Source organism: Cyrtonyx montezumae, unplaced genomic scaffold (genome assembly GCF_038088225.1).
Source record: "Cyrtonyx montezumae isolate F1298 unplaced genomic scaffold, pur_monq_1.0 scaffold_26, whole genome shotgun sequence".
NCBI lineage: Eukaryota > Metazoa > Chordata > Aves > Galliformes > Odontophoridae > Cyrtonyx > Cyrtonyx montezumae.
The window spans coordinates 450,850-471,251 of record NW_027072003.1 but is presented as its reverse complement, the minus strand read 5'-3'; the positions used below and the strand labels follow the sequence as shown (position 1 = coordinate 471,251).

The 20,402-nt window shown below is 46.6% G+C and overlaps 1 protein-coding gene across 1 annotated transcript; it reads left to right on the top strand.

Annotated features, from left to right (window-relative positions):
• Nucleotides 1-13,126: 13,126 nt before the first annotated feature.
• LOC136050972 (sperm-associated antigen 4 protein-like) lies at nucleotides 13,127-15,419 on the top strand. Its single transcript, XM_065740168.1, has 6 exons — nucleotides 13,127-13,236; nucleotides 13,300-13,361; nucleotides 13,687-13,799; nucleotides 14,356-14,523; nucleotides 14,888-14,977; nucleotides 15,201-15,419. The coding sequence occupies exons 1-6, from the start codon at nucleotides 13,127-13,129 to the stop codon at nucleotides 15,312-15,314; spliced, it is 657 nt and encodes a 218-aa protein (XP_065596240.1). The 3' UTR covers nucleotides 15,315-15,419.
• Nucleotides 15,420-20,402: the final 4,983 nt, after the last annotated feature.

Here is a 20,402-nt window from a genome sequence, read left to right as displayed (position 1 = left end):
ACGGAGGAGTCTTAGTGAGCCTTACAGAGTCGTACATGGTCAGAGACTCTTTCAGAGTCAGAGACTCTCAGGGAGTCTCACCGAGTCTCACAGAGTCAGAGAGTCTCAGAGAGTCTTACAGAGTGTCACAGAGTCTCAGAGAGTCAGAGAGTCTTACAGAGTCTTAGAGCCTTACAGAATCAGAGAATCTTGCAAAGTCTTACAGAGTCTTAGTCAGAGAGTGTTATAAAGTCAAATGGAGTCTTAAAGAGTCAGAGAGTCTTACAGACTCAGCGAGTCCCTTAGATTCTCATGGAGTGTCATGGAGTCTCACGGATTCTTCAAGAGACATAGAGGCTTACAGAGTCATAGAGGATTACAGTGTCATAGAGGCTTACAGTTTCATAGAGCCTTACAGAGCCTTAGAGAGTCCTCCAGAATCTTACAGAGAGCCTTACAGAGTCCTACAGAGTAAGAGAGCCTTACAGAGTCTTACAGATTCAGAGAGTCTTACAGAGTCAGAGAGACTTAGAGTCTTACAGAGTCAAATAGACTGAGAGTCAGAGAGTCTTACAGAGTCTTACAGTCAGAGAGTCTCATAGATTCTCTGAGGAGAGCATACAGACATATCAAGTCGGCCTGAAAGGGTTGCATAAAGATTACAGATAACATCTCCTGAAAGGGAGAGGTATATGAAGCGATCTTGGGTAGGTCTGTACAACTCTGAACATTCCGTGACAAAGTACTGAAAGGGTTGCATAAAGATTACAGATAACATCTCCTGAAAGGGAGAGGTATATGAAGCGATCTTGGGTAGGTCTGTACAACTCTGAACATTCCGTGACAAAGTACAGGTGCAAAGTAAAAAGAACTACCACATGAATACATGAACAAAATAATCAGTTTGGCGATCAGTAACAAACCACAATGATTATGTAACTAACAGATGTAATTAACTTAGAACAAAGGATTCGCTTCATGTAACTAGCATCTAACATGATATAAATAACAGTGCTATTCAAATAAACTTTGCTACATGCCAGCAGAGCAGTAGCCTGTCTGTTCTTCAGGCGTCCTTGTGAGCTGGTCTCCGTCATTTGGTGCTGAAACCCGGGAAACATCGGTCACCAAGGGACAGGACGTCGCTTGCCCTATGAGCCGCGGTTGGTGAGTTATTGGGAAAGGGTAAAGGACTGCTTATAGACAGATGTAAACAAAATGAGGGTAGCCTCCAGCAAAGAGCGTAGTATATTTGCTGCAATGTTAAAATCCCTTTTAACGGCAAGAGGGATAAAAGTTACTAAGAAACAAATAGATCGGTTTTTAGAATTTGTAGAAACTGTGTGCCCTTGGTTTCCTAGAGATGGCACTATCAATCTAGAAACATGGAATAAAGTTGGAGATAAGATTCAGGGATATTATGCAGTTCACGGACCTGAAAAGGTCCCTATAGATACTTTTACTCTATGGTCTTTAGTTAAGGAATGTCTGAGGGGAGACACAGGTGATGAGAAGTGGCACAGGGAAATGCATTACATTAAGACCCCGTTAGTACGGTCAAAATCTCTCGACAATTTCCCTTCCATTCCTTCTGCCCATCCACCTTCCCCTCCTAGATACGAGCAACCTTTGGTGTCCCCGCAAAAATCCCTCAAAAATGAAATAAAAAAATGAACAATTAAGCCCGGAAGATTGGGATGAATTAAATAATGAAGCAGTCTAATACCATCCCAAAGAACTTGCTGCCTTCCCAGCCATAAAAGAAGTCGGGGTTCAGGCGCAAGCAATAGAGCAGCCTGTTAATATTTTGCCAGCTTTTCGAGAAAGCCCCCCACTTTAGGACCAGAGGATCTTATAATGCAAGATTCTCCTTTACGATTAGCTTTAAAAGAAGCCAGAAAGGCTGGTGAAATAATGGTAGGATTTTCAGTACAGGCATATCCAGTGATACAACGACAAAATGAAGCGGGAGGATTTCTTAATGACTACGAGCCAATTCCTTTTAAACAACTGAAGGAATTGAAAGTTGCTAGCGCGCAGTACGGACCCACAGCCCCCTTTACTCTTGCAGTTTTACAGACAATTACATCTCATATGCTCCCGCCATCAGACTGGAAATCCTTAGCTAAAGCAGTACTGACCGGGGGAGAATACTTACTATGGACTTCTGATTATTCTGAGCATTGTGATTCCTATGTACGCTCTCCGCAGTGCCAGCAATTAGGAATAACTTATGATCAGTTGGTAGGAGCAGGTAATTTTGCAGGAGTATTTCAACAACTTAATTATAACCCGCAAATCTATGATTTCATACGAGAAATTGGATTGGCTGCCTGAAAAAAAAAGAAAAAGAAAAGAGAAAAAAAAAAGATTACCAAAATCTGGAGTACAAAAGGAGGAACTGACCAAAATAAGTCAGAGTCTTGATGAACCCTACCAGGATTTGGTAGCTAGGCTGTTACAAACTTCAGCTAGAGTAATAGAAGACTCAGACTCAGCTTTATAAAAACAGACAATGGTCCTGCCTATACCAGTCAAGCTTTTACAAAATTCTGCCAACAACTGAACATCCAACACAAAACGGGGATCCCGTACAATCCTCAAGGTCAGGGCATCATTGAAAAATATAACCATCTGCTGAAAACGCAACTGAATAAAATAAATAAGGGGGAATGGGGAATAGGGATTAAAGATACCCCTTTCTCTTTAATATCTCATGCATTATTTGTTCTGAATTTTTTACCTTTTGATGATGATGGATTAACTGCTGCCGATAGGCACTGGAATCCATCACGAAAAGAGAAACCTTTGGTTTTCTGGAAAGGTCCAGTAGACGGAAAAATGCGCGGTCCAGAACCAGTACTAATGTGGGGTCAAGGATATGTTTGTATATTTCCCACAGATGAGACATCTCCTCGCTGGATCCCAGAGCGCTGCGTACGCCATGCCCAAAACAAGAATGGGAAACTATGACGGAGGATGCAAAGATTGTTCCTGAATCGGAATGAGGAAAACATCCGACGTCGAAGAATTCAACTACTAGCCCTACTACTAATTACCCTCTAGATTCTAAGATGAGGATGTGCAGCTGAAACATATTGGGCTTTTATCCCTAATTCACCAGTTATTCATCCTGTAACATGGATATTTATATGAATTTTATTTATATGCATATTTATAATAACCAAACAATGTTTATGGGACAGTATTTGGACACACATATTAGAACTTATTCTGCTAAAATCAACTATACTGGAAAACTTAATGGTCTACCTATATGTTTTCAAACCAATCAAACATCGCCCCTGTGTGAAAAAGTTGTTATGCGACATGATTGGGATACTAATGTGACAGCGGGAATACAATTGGGCCTAATTTTTATTACCCTGAATTAGCACAAGGAAAAAGGGGGCGTGGAATCCCTCCTCCAAACATTCCTCCATGCTGATACGTATCTGTTCAAAGAGGGAGTCTTGCTCCTGTCTGGAGAATATGTCATTCGAATGAAACGGTATGCTTGAATACCTCTTTATGTGATTGGAGTTCCCTAGACGAACAAAATAGACCCATTAATTTGGTAACAGGGATATGGACAAAAAATAATCACACCTATTATTCCCAATTATGGAAGGCAGTAGCAGCATTGGGCGAAATAAAAGCTAAAAAGATTGAACATGGAAGCAAATAGAAAATGTATGGGCAATGGAGGAAAGTCAAAATGTAACAAAGATATATATGCGAGCATGTTTACCAGAACCCTATGCACTCACAGGAAATGGAAAATTGCAAATAGACAATAATACTATTAATTGTAGTAACTGCCAGATTTCAAATTGTCTAAATAGCACCTATAATTCCTTCATTATAGTAAAGCAACCTGATTATGTATATTTGCCTGTCAATCTTACACATGACTGGTATGCTGACAGAGGAACTGAAGTGTTAGAAATAGTCACTCAAAAACTATTGCGAAGATCAAAGAGGGTAATCGGATTAATAATTGCTGGAATAGCGGCACTAATTACTGCTATAGCTGTAACCACAATAGCCTCTATATCTTTAACAACAGGTATACAAACATCTACGTTCATTAATGAATTATCAGTCAATGTGACAAAAGCGCTTCAAAGCCAAGAGCGGTGGGATGAAAAAATAGAAATGCGACTAAATTATCTTAAAGACACAGTCGATCTTTTGGGGAGACAAGTTCAAATCCTAAATATCCGCGAATCCCTCATATGCCATGCTGAATTTCGTGTAATTTGTGTAACACCAGTAAAATACAATCAAACTCAATTTGAATGGTCAAAAGTACAAAATCATCTCCAAGGGATATGGGATAATGCAAACACCTCGCTAGATCTGCAAGAATTAAAACATCATATAAAAGACATGATTAATTCAGAAACATTAGATCTTTCAATAGCTATCGAGCTAAGGGTTTTGTAGAAACCCTGAAAGCCTTTCCTGTCCTTCGACCTTTTTAAATATAATCTGTATAGTATTATTGTGTTGAGTACACTAATCTTTGTGATCTTACTGATCTGCCCATGTGTCATAAAAATAATCACCAAGCAAATATCATGGATTACCATTAATTTGAAAAGGCTTCAGATGGAGCAACGAAAAAATATAGGACCCCTACCTACAATTTAAAAATTAAAAAGAAAAGGGTGGAATGAGGAGAGCATACAGACCTATCAAGTCGGCCTGAAAGGGTTGCATAAAGATTACAGATAACATCTCCTGAAAGGGAGAGGTATATGAAGTGATCTTGGGTAGGTCTGTACAACTCTGAACATTCCGTGACAAAGAACAGGTGCAAAGTATAAAGAACTACCACATGAATACATGAACAAAATAATCAGTTTGGCGATCAGTAACAAACCACAATGATTATGTAACTAACAGATGTAATTAACTTAGAACAAAGGATTCGCTTCATGTAACTAGCATCTAACATGATATAAATAACAGTGCTATTCAAATAAACTTTGCTACATGCCAGCAGAGCAGTAGCCTGTCTGTTCTTCAGGCGTCCTTGTGAGCTGGTCTCCGTCAATTCTCATGGAGCATCATTGATTCTCCTAGAGTCATAGAGGATTATAGTGTCATAGAGGCTTACCATGTAATAGAGGCTTACAGTGTCTTACAGAGTTTTACAGTCTTACAGTGTCAGATAGCCTTACAGAGTCTTACAGAGTCCTACAGAGTCCTACAGAGTCCTACATGGTCCTAAAGAGTCAGAGTGCCTTACAGAGTCTTACAGAGTCAGAGATTCTTATAGAGTCAGAGATTTTTCCAGTGTCCTACAAAGTCCTAAAGAGATTCTTACAGAGTCACAGGCTGTTCAAGACACCTACAGAGTTCTACAGAGACCTACAGAGTCTTACAGAGTCAGAGAGAGTTACAGTCAGAGTCTTACAGTCAGAGAATCACATAGATTCTCATGGATTGTCATGCAGTCTCATCGATTCTCCTGGAGTCATAGAGGCTTACATTGTCATAGAGGCTTACCATGTAATAGAAGCTTACAGTGTCTTTCTGAGTTTTACAGTCTTACAGTGTCAGATAGCCTTACAGAGTCTTACAGTCCTACAGAGTCCTACAGAGTCTTACAGACTCAGAGAGCCTTACAGAGTGTTACAGAGTCAGAGAGTCTTACAGAGTAAGAGTCCTACAGAGTCCTACAGATTCCTACAGTGCCTTACAGAGTCCTACAGTCAGAGAGTCTCATAGATTCTAATGGAGTGTCATGGAGTCTCATGGATTCTTCTAGAGTCATAGAGGTATATAGTGCCATAGAGGCTTACAGCATCAGAGAGTCTTACAGAGTCAGAGAGTATTATGGAGTCTTACAGAGTCTTACAGATACTCTCTGACTTGGTAAGACTCTGTAAGTCAGATAGTCTAACAGAGTCTTACAGTCAAAGAGTCTCGTAGATTCTAATGGAATGTCATGGAGTCTCATGGATTCTCCAAGAGTCATAGGGGCTTACAGTGTCATAGAGGCTTACAGAGGCTTACAGAGGCAGTCTTACAGAGTCTTACTGAGTCAGAGAGTGCTACAGAGTCCTACAGAGCCTTACAGAGTCCTACAAAGTCCTACAGAGTACTACAGAGTCCTGCCAAGTCCAGCTGAGCCTTACAGAGTCTTACAAAGTCAGAGAGCCTTACAGTGTCTTTGAGTCAGAGAGTCTTTCAGAGCCTTACAGAGTCTTATAGAGACTTAACTGACTGTTAACAGATTCTTACGGATTCATAGAGGCTTACAGTGTCTCACAGAGTTTTACAGAATCTTACAGTGTCAGATAGCCTTGAAGAGTCTTACAGAGTCCTACAGTGTCCTACAGAGTCCTACAGAGTCTTACATAGTCAGAGTCTTACAGTCAGTCTTACAGAGAGTCATACAGAGTCCTGCCGAGTCCTACAGAGACCTGCTAAGTCCTACAGAGTCCTGCCGAGTCCTACAGAACCTTACAGAGTCTTACAGTCAGAGAGTCTAACACAGTTTTACAGAGTCTTAACAGAGTCTAAACAAAGTCTAACATTCAGAGAGCCTTACAGAGTCTTACAGAGTCAGTCTTATAGTCCTACTGATTCAGAGTTTTACAGAGAGTCTTACAGATTCTTATAGTCAGAGAGTCTTACAGAATCTTACAGAGTCAGAGTCTTAAAGAGTCCTACAGATTCCTACAGTGCTTTACAGAGTCTTACAGACAGAGAGTTTCATAGATTCTAATGGAGTGTCATGGAGTCTCGTGGATTCTCCTAGAGTCTCCTGGATTCTCCTACAGTCATAGAGGCTTACAGTGCCATAGAGGCTTACAGAGTCTTACAGACTAAGAGTCTTACAGACTAAGATTCTTACAGCCTTAGAGAGTCTGTAGAGTCAGAGAGTATTATGGAGTCTTACAGAGTCAGAGAGCCTTAGATTCAGATAGTCTTACAGAGTCTTAACAGAGTCAGAGAGTCTTAGAAAACTCTCTGACTCTAATACTCTCTGACTTGGTAAGACTGTGAGTCAGAGAGTCTAACAGAGTCTTACAGTCAAAGAGTCTCATAGATTCTAATGGAGTGTCATGGAGTGTCATGGATTCTCCGAGAGTCATAGAGGCTTACAGTGTCATAGGGGCTTACAGTGTCATAGGGGCTTACAGTGTCATAGGGGCTTACAGAGTCTTACAGAGGCAGAGTCTTACAGATTCATACAAAGTCATAGAGTCCTACAGAGTCTTACAGAGTCTTACTGAGTCACAGAGTGCTACAGAGTCCTACAGAGTCCTACAGAGCCTTACAGAGTCTTAAAGAGTCAGAGAGTCTTACAGAGTCTTACAGAATCTTATAGAGTCTTAACAGTCTTAACAGCGTCTTACAGTCAGATAGCCTTACAGAGTCATTCAGAGTCAGAGTCCTACAGAGTTGTGCCGAGTGCTACAGAGTCCTTCAGAGTCTTACAAAGTCAGAGAGCCTTACAGTGTCTATGAGTCTGAGAGTCTTTCAGAGCCTTACAGAGTCTTATAGAGACTTAACTGTTAACAGATTCTTACAGATTCAGAGAGGCTTACAGCGTCTTACAGACTCCTACAGAGTCTTACAGATTCAGAGATTCTTACAGAGTCAGAGACATTTCAAGAGACCTACAGAGTCCAACATAGCCTTTCAGAGTCCTAGAGAGTCCTACGGAGACCTACACAGTCCTACAGAGCCTTACAGTGTCAGACAGCCTTACAGAGTCTTACAGAGTCCTATAGGGTCCTAAAGAGTCCTACAGGGTCCTAGAGAGTCAGAGAGCCTTACATAGTCTTATAGAGTCAGAGATTCTTACAGGGTTAGAGACTTTTCAAGAGACCTACAGAGTCCTACAGAGACCTACAGAGTCCTACAGAGTCCTACAGAGTCTTACAGAGTCAGATAGCCTTACAGAGTCTTTCAGAGTCAGAGAGCCTTACAGAGTCTTACAGGTTCCTACATGGTCCTAAAGAGTCATACAGTGTCCAACAGATTCAGAGAGCCTTACAAAGTGTAACAGTGTCAGAGAGTCTTACAGAGTGAGCAAGTCCTACGGAGTCCTGCAGAGTCCTACAGAGTCCTTCAGAGCCTTACAAAGTCAGAGAACCTTACATAGTCTAACAGAGTCTGAGAGTCTTACAGAGTCTTACAGAATCTTACAGATTCCTACATGGTCCTAAAGAGTCCTACAGGGTCCTACAGATTCAGAGAGCCTTACAAAGTTTTACAGAGTCTGAGAGTCTTACAGAGTCAGACTGTTACAGTATGAGTCTTACAGAGATTCTTACAGAATTCTACAAAGTCCTACAGAGTCCTGCTGAGTCCTACAGAGTCCTACAGTCTTACAGAGTCTTAACTGACTGTTAACAGAATCTTACAGATTCATAGAGGCTTACAGTGTCTTACAGAGTTTTACAGAATCTTACAGTGTCAGATAGCCTTAAAGAGTCTTACAGAGTCCTACAGTGTCCTATAAAGTCCTACAGAGTCCTACAGAGTCAGAGTCTAACAGAGTCTTACAAATTCAGAGATTCTTACAAAGTCAGAGACTTTTCAAGAGACCTACAGAGTCCTACAGAGACCTACAGAGTCCTACAGAGTCTTAAAGTGTCAGACAGCCTTACAGAGTCCTACAGGGTCCTGCAGAGTCCTACAGGGTCCTACAGAGTCCTACAGAGTCCTGCAGAGTCCTACAGGGTCCAACAGATTCAGAGAGCCTTTCAAAGTCTTACAGAGTCAGAGTGTTACCGTCAGAGTCTTACAGAGATTCTTACAGAGTTCTACTGAGTCCTACAGAGTCCTACAGAGTCCTACAAAGTCTTAAAAAGTCAGAGAGCCTTACAGAGTCTTACAAAGTCAGAAAGCCTTACAATGTCTTTGAGTAAGAGAGTCTTTCAGAGCCTTACAGAGTCTTATAGAGACTTAACTGACTGTTAACAGATTCTTACGGATTCATAGAGGCTTACAGTGTCTTACAGAGTTTTACAGAATCTTACAGTGTCAGATAGCCTTGAAGAGTCTTACAGAGTCATACAGTGTCCTACAGAGTCCTACAGGGTCCTTCAGAGTCAGAGAGTTCATAGGTTCATAGGTTCATAAGGTTGGAAAGGACCTACAAGATCATCTAGTCCAACCATCCTCCTATCACTATCCCTACCCAAGTACTAAATCAAATCCCTTAGCACCTCATCTAAACGCTTCTTGAACAGCACTAGGGATGGTGCCTCAACCACCTCCCTAGGCAGGCCATCCCAGTGCCTGACCACTCCTTCAGAAAAAAAATGTTTCCTCAGGTCTAATCTAAATCTTCCCCGGCGCAACTTCTGGCCATTCCCTCTCGTCCTGTCATTATTTGTCAGGGAGAAAGGAGGAGGCCCACCCTCTCCTCACCAGAACCCCCCCTTCAGGAAGTGGTAGAGTGCAATAAGGTCTCCTCTGAGCCTCCTCTTCTCCAGACTAAACAATCCCAGCTCCCTCAGCCGCTCCTCATAAGACTTGTGCTCCAGACCCCTCCCCAGTTTTGTTGCCCTTCTCTGAACACACTCCAGGGCCTCAATGTCCTTCTTGTAGTGAGGGGCCCAAAATTGAACACAGTACTCGAGGTGCAGCCGTACCAGAGCTGAGTACAGGGGGATGATCACCTCCCTGCTCCTGCTGGCTACACTATTTCTAATACAGTCTTACAGAGTCTTACAGAGTCTTACAGAGTCAGAGATTCTTACAGAGTCAGAGACTTTTCAAGAGACCTACAGAGTCCTACACAGTCCTACAGAATCTTACAGTGTCAGATATCCTTAGAGTCCTACAGGGTCCTACAGTGTCCTACAGAGACTTACAGAGTCAGAGAGAATTACATACCCTTCAGCAAGTGAAACATCAGTCCAAAATGGGAAGGGCTCAGAGTTGCTCTGCCCCGTGATGTCTAGAATGCACCGCACGCCCTTGGGATGGTCAGTGTACGTGTGCTGGTCCTGGGACAGAGTACTGCGGCCTGAGGCTGGGGAACTGGGCTGGTATGAAGTGTTACCGATGGGCTGCCCTGACAGAGGCCGCAGTTGAGCTTTGTTTGCTTCGTGACCATTGCAAGTTTGAGCCCCCAGCACGAGAGAGATGTGGAGCAGCTGGAGCAGGTCCAGAGGGGGCCAGAAGGATGCTCTGAGGGCTGGAGCTCCTCTCCTGCGAAGGGAGCCTGAAGGAGCTGGGGGTGTTCATCCCAGAGAAGAGATGGATCTGGGAGACCACGTGGTGGTCTTGCGCCCCTTAAAGGGTATTGACAAACAGGAGGGAGAGAGACTCTGAACGTGGGCAGGAGGTTATAGGCTGGGAGCTCGGCGGGGGGGGATTGTTTTACATTAAAAGAGGGGAAACTGAGGTGAGATGTGAGGAGGGAATTCTTTACTGAGAGGGCGGTGAGGCCGTAGCAGTGCTGCCCAGTGCACTGTGGCTGCCCCGTCCCAGGTGCGTGAGGCCATGGGAAGGGTCCTGGGCAGCTGGAGCTGGGGCGGGCAGCCAGTCCATGGCAGGGCTGGGGCTGGGGGGGCTGTGAGGTTACTTCTAACAGCACCATCATTTGATTTTATGGTTCTGTGAACCTTACTGTCTTTTACAACCCATCTATTCTTTGTTCTAGGATCTTTAAGGTCGCTTCAATGCCAGCTGCACAGTGATGCTTTCATTCTGTAAGTCAGATGTGGAGAGCCACCCCACTACCCCTCTATGGCAATGGTGAGACTGGGTGGGGATAGGGGCAGTGACAGTAGCACCAGTGGGATTGGGTGGGGCACACGGGGACACTGCATGGGAGGGGGGAGTGATGACTACAGCAGGCACCAGGATGGACAGATGCCACCTGGGGACAGCACTGATGGCACCAGGCCCTGCCTAGGACAGTGTCCTTTCCGGCTGGCAACATAAGAAGCTGTTGTGGTGTTGTGGTTTGTATGCCAGTATTCCACATCAGGACATCATGCAGGCAGTTAAGGAGATAATGCTGCTGGGGAGCAGCAGAGGCTTGGAGCTCCACACCGGATGCCACGCCCGCTCTCTCTCTTGGTGCTCCCTCCACTGCTGCTGCGGAGAATCAGCACATGTGCCTCCCTTGCAGTTCCTCCCTAAGGTAAGCTCTCAGTTTTGGTTTGGAAACTTTGTCTCTCTGAACTGTTAAATTTGATTAGATTTAGTAAAGTTACCGTTCCTTGTCAAATCGTGCTGTTGTTTTTTTGTAGACCCATCTATTCCCTGTTTCCCCCTCCCCCCGGAGCGCACAGCTCTGCTCGGGCAGCCACGTGGCCACTGACAGTGCAGGTTTTTTTCTCTCTCTCTCCCTTCTCAGTTTCCCTTGTGTCACTGTCACGGGTAACACCGTGACACAAGCATAGAGGACAAGCTCTGCTAGTGTCCCACGGGGACAGCCCCATTGTCCCTAGTGCGTGTCACCCTGACAAGACAGAGATGCCACTCAGCTTCTGAAAGTGACCTCAGAAATAGTTTTATTTAACAGAGGTGCCAAGTGGCTTGAGAGAACCAGTCTGAATTTAGAGAGAAAAGTTGGACCGAGGCTGCCATGGAGGCAGTCGGGCATCAGATGGGTGACCGGGTGGGTGACCTGGAAATGGATGCCCCGGTTCCTCAGCCAGTGGGGAAAGGGAGCGGGTCTCATGTGGCTGGGAGGTAGGGACTGGAAGGGGTTGGAGCTTTGAGAATGTCTGAGAGTTTCTACAGCAGTTTTTGTTCAAGGCAGAAAATCCTTTAGTCGAAAAAGGTTACGTGTTCAGAACCCCTCTATCAGCTCTTGGAACCTACAACTCTGGCAAAACATTTCTGAACACCGCAGTGGGTCTGGGGGTGCAGGGAGGTCCCTTCCAACCCAACTCTGCTGTCATTCCATGGCGCTACGCTCTTCAAGGTCCCTTCCAACCCAATGGTGCAGTGAATCTGCAATTTGGTGAAGAAAACCTGTGTGCATCACAGGGAGAGCTGAGGCTGAAATTTGGCCAGCCTCCTTCTCCCCTCAGGTCTGACATGACACGTCCACCCAGATCTCATGGATCAGTGCCAAGATGCAGAGATCACTGCTTAGTGTGCTGCCTGTTGCTTTTCCCCTAGTGCTGGATGACATCTGCAGAGTCAGTTTTCTGGAGAAAAAGGCAGACTGAGGAGGAACTGGGAAATTGCCCTCCACCTCCCTGACTGCTCAGCCTGCCTGGCTCATGGTGCTGGGCGTGGCCCTGCCCTCTATGACATCACAACTGCCTCTGCTCACTGCAGTGGCAGCAGCGTTCCATAGAACAAGTGGGCGCAGAGCTCTCGGGACAACCGTGCTGAAAGGTTGTGCTGCCTCCAGGGCTCTTGCTGAGGAGAAGGTCTCCAAGAAGGGCATCCAGAGGCTCCCCAAGAAGCCAGGCTGGCAAGAAGGGGCGGCAAGTCCCCGCAAAGAGTGCAACAATGCCGAAGGAAGAGTACAAGGTGGGGCGAAGGCGTACCAGGGCCCGTCCTCTGGTGACAGCCTCTGCAGAGGCTGATCCTGCCTGCCTGGGCTTGAACAGATCAGGGTTGGTGCACAGCCAGACTGCTTCTTCCCACAGAAGCCTCCAGGAGCAGGCGGAATCGAGGAGGCCAATTTCAGAGTCAGCTCCTGCCTCTGCCAGCTAACAACACGCAACGTGGAGTGACATGGCCACGCAAATTGTGACAAAGCTGGCTGCTGCTGTTCCAGGACTGAAGATGAACTTCAGAGCGTTTATCGTGCTGACTCTTGGTGAGTGCTGGTGAGCAAACACCCAGCAGCGACCACAGGATCGTGCTGGATGCTGTCAGCGTGAGAAGACACCTAGAGGCGGCCCTGGAGCACCAGAGTAGCACCTTCTGCCTTCCCGTCCCAGCCACTCAGCTGCTCCAGAGCTGCTCTCCACCAATAGGGCCCACTCAGCCCGAGAGCTGCTCTGGGCCTCCCAGCATTAGGATGCGGTCTGAGTAGGACCCCGTGGTCCTGGTGCCGCTTCCCAAGGACATCCTCATGTTGGCCTTGCTTTGGCCTCGCAGTAGGGCTGGTGGCCTGCCTGCCACACTGCTTTCAGTGCCACTGGGTGCACCCAGCAGAAATGGGAGCAGCTCTGGGGCACTGAGCTGCATGGCCATGGAGCTGCAGTGCCCTGATGGCCGCGGGCAGAGACGCATCCTCAGTCCGCACCATTCCCTGCATCCTCCGCTCACCTGCTGCCTCTCAGGCAACCAGGAGGAGACAGTGTGAGTTCGGGGACCAGCAGCAACCTCAGTATAGTAACCATCTTTCTATTGTTTGAACTGCAGTAGTGGCGAGTGTGTTCCTCTTCTGGACTTCATGGACAGTGCAGGGAAACAGTGCGGCACAGGTCAGTGACCGTGGGCATGGACATCCTTCCTCAGTTCGGGGCTCCTGTGCCCACCAGCAGGGAGCTCACAGCCCTCTGGACGTGGCTTGCCTTGTGTGTCGACCTCTGGGTGCTGGCAGCCTCACTGAGCTGCCCACTGACGTGGTTGTGTCCTGACATAATTTCTGTCTTTCCCAGGAGATACAGGAATTGCAGCGGCAGTGCTTTCATACACCAGTCTGGGAACTGAAGAGCTTGGGTGAGAACACAGGCAGGCAATCCCTGCTACACCATGCTTCTTCACGTCTGCAGCCTCTTGCAGCCATCTCCTCCCTCATCATTTCAGGTGCTACCATTGACATACAGAGAACTTCTCGGACATACGAATGCACAGAGAGGTGGTATTGCAAGCTCATCCGACTCTTCACCACCACAAACCATCCGGATACTATACTGCAGGTATTGTGGTGGCAATCAGCAGTGCTGGTTGCAGCCCTCGCTCCCCCCTCAGGGGTCTCCCCTCAGCCCCGTTGTGCTGCTCAAGCCCTGAACCCAAAGGTCCGATATGGGGCTTGATGTGCTGGAAATCGGTGGCTCCCCTGAGGGGGACACCTGAGCTCAACTGCTGTGTGCGGCCCGCAGTCCTCAGTCACAGCTGGGTGAGGGAGCTCCTTCCTGGTGATGTGGCATTACAGTGCCACAGCAGTCCCAACTGTCCCTCTGTGGGGGTAGAGCTGGCGGCCTGCAGAGCCAGTGCTGGAGAGAGATGGCTCCCTGAGTCCCCACTCCAATGCTTTGCTAGCCGCTGTCTTCCCCGTTTCAGTAACACTGAGAGCTGCTTTGTCGGGCAGGAAACTAAGGCCCTGTGTTTCTGCCCGTTTCCTCACATCTAAGCCACTCACGAGCAGAAGTACGACCCACAGACACTCCTTTGTGCCTTTGCCTTCACCTAAATGAGGAGTGGTGTGGCCCCAGCACTCCCTCCTACTTCTCGGCTCTCTCATTCTCTTTGCAGCCAAGCACTTCACCAGGAAAATGCTGGCTAATGGAAGGATATCAGGGCCAGGTGGTGATCAGGTTGTCAGCTGAAATCCTACCCATTTGCATCACCGTGCAGCACATCTTCCGAGAGATGCCCCCGTCTGTCACCGTCAGCAGTGCACCCAAAGATGTCGCTGTCTTGGTAGGTCTCCGCTGGGCACTTCTGCCTGGGATCTGGCCAGGGGACAGTGCCGGAGCTGGGACTTGCTTCCTTGCTTTCGGACATCCTCAGACACTTGTGTCCCGGTGTCTTCCGAGCACTGCGGTGCCCCAAGGAGTTACTGCAAAAGTTGGAGAGGCGGAGTCCCTCCTGAGCCTTGCTTTGCCAAGCGTCTTGGGGTTCTGGATCAAATTGCAAGGTGGAGACTGAGCTCCACCAGAAGCAGTGCCAAACTACTGCCAGAGCCCCAGGGCAGCGGGGGTGGACAGCTGCATGCTGAGACAGCATGCACCTTTGCTCTTTGTGGCGTGAGTCTGAGTGGCACTCCTTGTGCTTTCCTTGCAAGGGACTGGATGTGGACAGAAAAGAGGAGGTTCTCCTTGGGTCGTTCACCTTCGATGTGAAGAAGGAGCCCATTCAGACCTTCGTGCTGAAGGTATGGATGCACAGGGACAGCATGCCAGGGAGGATGCCTGCTATCTGTCCCTCCCTGTGTCCTCAGATGCCAGCAGCCCCGCTACATGGAGCCCTCCGGTCCCACGGCTGCGCTCTCCCGCTCTCTGGAACTCCTTAGCAACAGGACTGGCAGGGGGAGAGCCATTGAGCACAGTGTGGGGCTTTACATCCCCATTTCTTTTTCCTCCCCATTTCCTTTGCAGAAGAATCCTCCTAGAGCCTTTCGGCATATCAAGTTTCTGGTGAAGAGCAACTGGGGAAATCCAGCATACACCTGCATTTATCGAGTGATGTTGCACGGGAAAGTGGTGAACTAGGAAACCTGAAACTGGAGAAGAGACAGAAGATGAAGAAATCAACTACTTGTACAATTGAGCCTGGGGAGAGATAGGGCACAGATATGAAGGGTGGGCAGCTCATCATTCATCTCCACCCTCCCAAAGCTTTGTGCTGGGCTCAGCAGTGCTCTCCTGAAACCAACACGGCGACCACTCGCTACAGTGGCCAGGCTGAGGCAGAAACCCATGTTGGCTGGTGCCAACAAGGAGCAATCTGCACAGGCAATGAGGACCAAGATAAGCTTCCGGGAGGAGGGCCCTGCAACAGAGCACCCCTCCAGAAGTCCAGATGTCATCGCAAAAGGTACAGGACCCACAGCCACCATGGGGCATTGTTGTGACTGGGTCCTGGCAATGAGTAGGCCAGAGCCAGCGCTGTGAATGCCTCGGGGCTGTCTCCATTTGGGACCAGGGACAGCGGTGACACTTTGCATCTGCCACCTTGCTCCTGCTCTGAGGCAGTTAGGGTGCTGAGGAAAAGCAGATGCAGTGTGTGAGCTGCTTTTCCTTTGCCCTGCAGAGCGAGTAGCCGTCCGGGATGTGGTGGCCGTTTGTGTGTAAAACAGCAACTTTTGCTGCTTTAGGTGCGCAAGGTGGATCAGAACCTGCTTCCCGCCTGTCTGCTTGGAGGGGAGCAGAGTCCCCTTGGCCCTAGGCCATGGAATGCAGCAACTCTTCCCCTCCCTGGAAAGTAGGAAACTTCCCCCAAAGACCCTATGAAGTACCAATGTGCCTCCCACGAGTGCAGCACCACCTATGGGAGGTGGTGGTGTATCTCCGGACTGATCCCAGTTGCTGGGGGCCTCTGGATTCCAGGAGGCTTCTTCCACCCGGACTGCTGTGCTGTAGTTTGGAGGGCAAACTCATAGCCCAGGGAAAAGCAGCAGAGGCAATAAAAGCTCAGAGGTGTACAGGAGAAGGAGGAGTGGTGAAGCCAGCACTGGTGAGCCAGTTTCAGGGCAAATACACAGCCAAAGCTCCAGCACGAGAGACAGGTGGAGCCCAGGCAGTGGAAGCTTGGAGCTTCAGAGGGGAAGGACGAAGAGTGGAGAAAATTATCCATGATGGCAGAGTGCTGGAGACAACCAAAGAAAAGTTGTTTGGCCCTCGTGGAGCCCGGACTGCAACGATAATACCCAAAATAGTGATTGAATCAGCATCAGGCTGCGTAAGAAGTCCACCTCCCTTCTGATGCCACCACAACACATCCACAAACGATCCTGAGAGAGGCTGCAAAACAGGTGCATGATTCCTATCTGCATCATTCTGGGGTGCCATCTCCTTGTAGAACAGCCAAAGTGGAGGAACAGCGGGGACTCTCCCAGACCCCTTGGCTCTGAGGGATGGGATGACTACATTTGTTGGAGCTTTGGGTCATCACATCACCAGAGGAGAGTTACTCATTCTCCATTGTCATGCTGGTTATCATGCTGTAGCTACAATAGGAGCTTTATTATTTCATGAAAATTTTAGGACCAGAGGCAAGAGCAATCAGCTGTTAGACTTTTCACCAAGGGTTGCTCCTGAGCCTTTTGGGAAAAAGTGGGATCCTGTGCCTGAATTACATTTACATTTTGTTTGCTTTGTGTAGATTTATTATAAGTTGATAACTTATCATAATCCAACAGATGGTATTTCATCTGGCTATGCTAAAGGATCACCTAAAGTCCAGTGATTTTGAATGGTTAATTATACAAGCAATTTAATTTAAGAGTTTAAGCTGTTTAAAGGAACAGTCTGCATTGTGTCAAATATTGTTTACAATATCTGCTTTAAGTTCAAATATTCATAACCCTGGAACAATGCACATACAAAGCAGTGGATTTTTGTTGTTCTTTCCCAGTTGCCGTTTAGTCATCTATCTGGAATTAATTACTTCTGCACTGCATTCCTCCCAGCTCTCGTAGATGTTTCTGTTCCAGCCACTCTCATACACAGCTGTGCACACCCTTGTGGGCTTACAGGGCTTTGGGACTGCCGTGACCCACTGCTTATCCTACTTCGGGACCCTTGAAAGATTGAGGACAGACCTCAGGGCTCTGGTTACAGGCTGTGTGTCAGAAATACATAAACAATTTAGCAAGCAGAACAGCCTACTTTTACCTACAATTTCTAGCACATAGCATAGCTTGATGTTGCACAGAACTTCTAGCAATTAGTGTAGCTTTCTTACTGCCTAGAATCCTTAGTTTCCCTGACTTGTCACTCACCCAAATCCTTGGAAACTTGCTGTTCACCAGCACTGAGACCACGGGCTTTGCACCAGCTCTGGTCTGAGCCCTGCTTAGAGTGTTCTCCTGCTGGATGTTCTGGGTGTTCTATCAGTTTTGCTTTCAATTCTAGTCTTTGAACATTCTTACAGGAAGAACTCTGCTGCCTGCAGAATCCTGATCCAAAATGTGTGTTCCCAAGAGCTGGGTGACACAATAGAGGAGAAGGAATTGGGGTAACACTTGAGGGGTTGTTTCTGTGCACAGCGTTGTGTAACAGTGTGGAATCAAGGAAACGGAGAATCTAGAGTCAGAGAATCAGAACAGAATAGAAACTTCAAAGAAATTGCTCATTAGTGTTATGCTTCAAAGCACACAGGCTGTTGGAACACTGAAGGATAAAACTCCATCATCACAGAGAGTACACGATCCCAAATTTCTACATGCAAAGTAGTGTGTTTGTTGTTTTTAACTTTAGTCTCTGTGTTTTTGCTGCAAATGAAATTCTTGAAAATGTGCTGAGTGTGGAAAAAGAAGATGGATCAATTGCAGGAAACAAATAACGTAATTTTATTTTTATTTTTTTTCCCCCACAGAGCATTAGAGTTGCCATGTGCAAGTCTATGAGGTTCCCTGGGATGTTCTTTTTGCTTGTGTAGTGCATGTGAACACTCTTCCATGAACCATACTGAAGGTTTTGAGAAGGGTACAGCAGTGTTGGATTTCTCTCAGAAAGATTATAAATCTTAGTTGCTTCCTGTATTAAATTTAGTATTAGAAATAGAATTTAAAATACCTCTTTTGAGGAAGAAGACCTCTAAGCATCTGTAACTTGCAGTGCTCTGATATTCTACATAACTCATCCCATAAGGAGTGCTGAGTGATGCTGTTTAATGCCATCACCTGTGAACTGGCAAAATTTATCTCAGAGAGAGTGAGGAAGCAAAATGTGGTTTTGTGCCCAGCAATTTCTGTTAATGCTGATTTTTTTTCTGCCCAGGACAAAATCAGGAGGACTGCAAAGGTGTTGTGAGGCCACGCAGGGAGAAATTAGAAGGGCAAACCACAGCTGGAGCTTCCTCTGGCTTCTGCCATTAAAGACAATTAAAAATGCTGTTCTAAATATATGAGCATGTAAAGGAGAACACAGGAGAATTTCCATTCCTTATGAGATGGGAGGGAAATGCAGTGAAGGAAAGGCTGAGGTATTCAGTGTTTGCTTGCCTGTATCATGTTCTGTGAGAATTCCATGATTCCTTGATTTCAGAGTACTTTGAGAACAATTAAGGGTACTTTGCTTCTATGTTCTATCACAATTCTAAGGATTTTGACTGTTTTTCTACAATTGTATATTGTTATGTTTATATGATGATTCAGTACTTCCAGATTCTCCAGTTCTGATTCATAGAATCACAGAACTGCAGGGATTGGAAGGGACCTCAAGAAATCATCAAGTCCAACCCCCGCTAAAGCAGGTTCTCTACAGTAGGTTGCACAGGTAGACATCCAGATGGGTCTTAAATATCTCTAGAGAAGGAGACTCCACAACCTCTCTGGGCAACCTGTTCCAGTGCTCCATCACACTTACTGTGAAGAAGCTCTTCCACATGTTTGTGTGGAACTTCTAATATTCAAGTTTTAGGCCATTGCTCCTTGTCATATCACTACACACCAAGAAGAGCCTGGTTTCTTCTATTTGCCTCACATCTCTCTTTAGATATTTATAAGCATTCATCAGATCCCCCCTCAGTCTTCTTTTCCCCAGGCTGAACAGACCAAGGTCACGCAACCTTTCCTCATATGAGAGATGCTCCAGGCCCTGTATCATCTTTGTGGCTCTCTGATGAACTCTTTCTAGGAGATCTCTGTCTTTTCTGAACGGGGGAGCCCAGAACTAGTCACAGTATTCTAAATGTGGCCTCACCAGGGTGGAGTAGAGAGGGAGGATCACCTCCGTTCGCCTGCTGTCCATGTTTCTTTTAATGCACCCCAAGATACCATTGGCCAGCTTGACCACAAGGGCACACTACTGACTCACAGGCAACCTGTTGTCCATCAGAACCCCCAGGTCCTTCTCTGCAGAGCTCCTCTCCAGCAGGCCATCCCCTAATCTGATGAGTGTGAGAAATACTCAGCTTCAATAATTTTCATTCAGGCAAAGATCTCAGTGAAGCAGCAAAGTTTTTTTGTTCATTATTGCAATAGCAGGTGTGGATCCCCTCCTAGCAAGGGAGAAATTATGCAATGAAACACTTCCTGTGGGAATACAAGAAAGTATATTTAGAGCAGAAGCTGTGGAACAGGATAAACAGCATGAGAAAGGAAGGCTGAGAACCAAGGACACTTCCAGATGAAATGGAAAACAAGCTCAAGTAAGCTGTGGGATGGCAGACGCTAATCAGAGGAAGAGTGCCTGGCTTGGAACGACTCATGGCCCTGATTGCATAAGCGCCTGTATGCACGGTTAAGGACTTCTTTGGGGAGTATCTCGTTGACATGTAAAGGAGGGTAGGAAAGTTATGTGGAAGTAGATAAGGGATGTTAAAACCTGTAATAAACGATTTGGATTGTCCACATCTGAGTCTGTGCCTCAGACACTGCAACTTCCCACTATGTGCCCTTTTCTCCTGATGCAGGTAGTTCTATTGGCTCAGTTATCCAGGCTCACCATCTATGTGGTGCATTTGCTAATCCGTCCGTGACAGTGACCCAAGGGAAACCGAGAAGGGAGAGAGGAGAGAAAAAGAAACTGCGTCAGTGGCCGCGCGGCCGCCCGAGCAGAGCCACGCTCCGGGAGGGGGAGGAGGAAACAGAGGGAAGAGATGGGTCTACAAGAAAACAACGGCACGATCTGAGA

Coding starts and splice junctions, on each gene's coding strand:
- LOC136050972 (XM_065740168.1), top strand. CDS start 13,127: ATGGAGCTGCAGTGCCCTGATGGCCGCGGGCAGAGACGCATCCTCAGT. Junction 13,237..13,299: donor GGCAACCAGGAGGAGACAGT/GTGAGTTCGGGG, acceptor TTTGAACTGCAG/TAGTGGCGAGTGTGTTCCTC. Junction 13,362..13,686: donor AGGGAAACAGTGCGGCACAG/GTCAGTGACCGT, acceptor TCATCATTTCAG/GTGCTACCATTGACATACAG.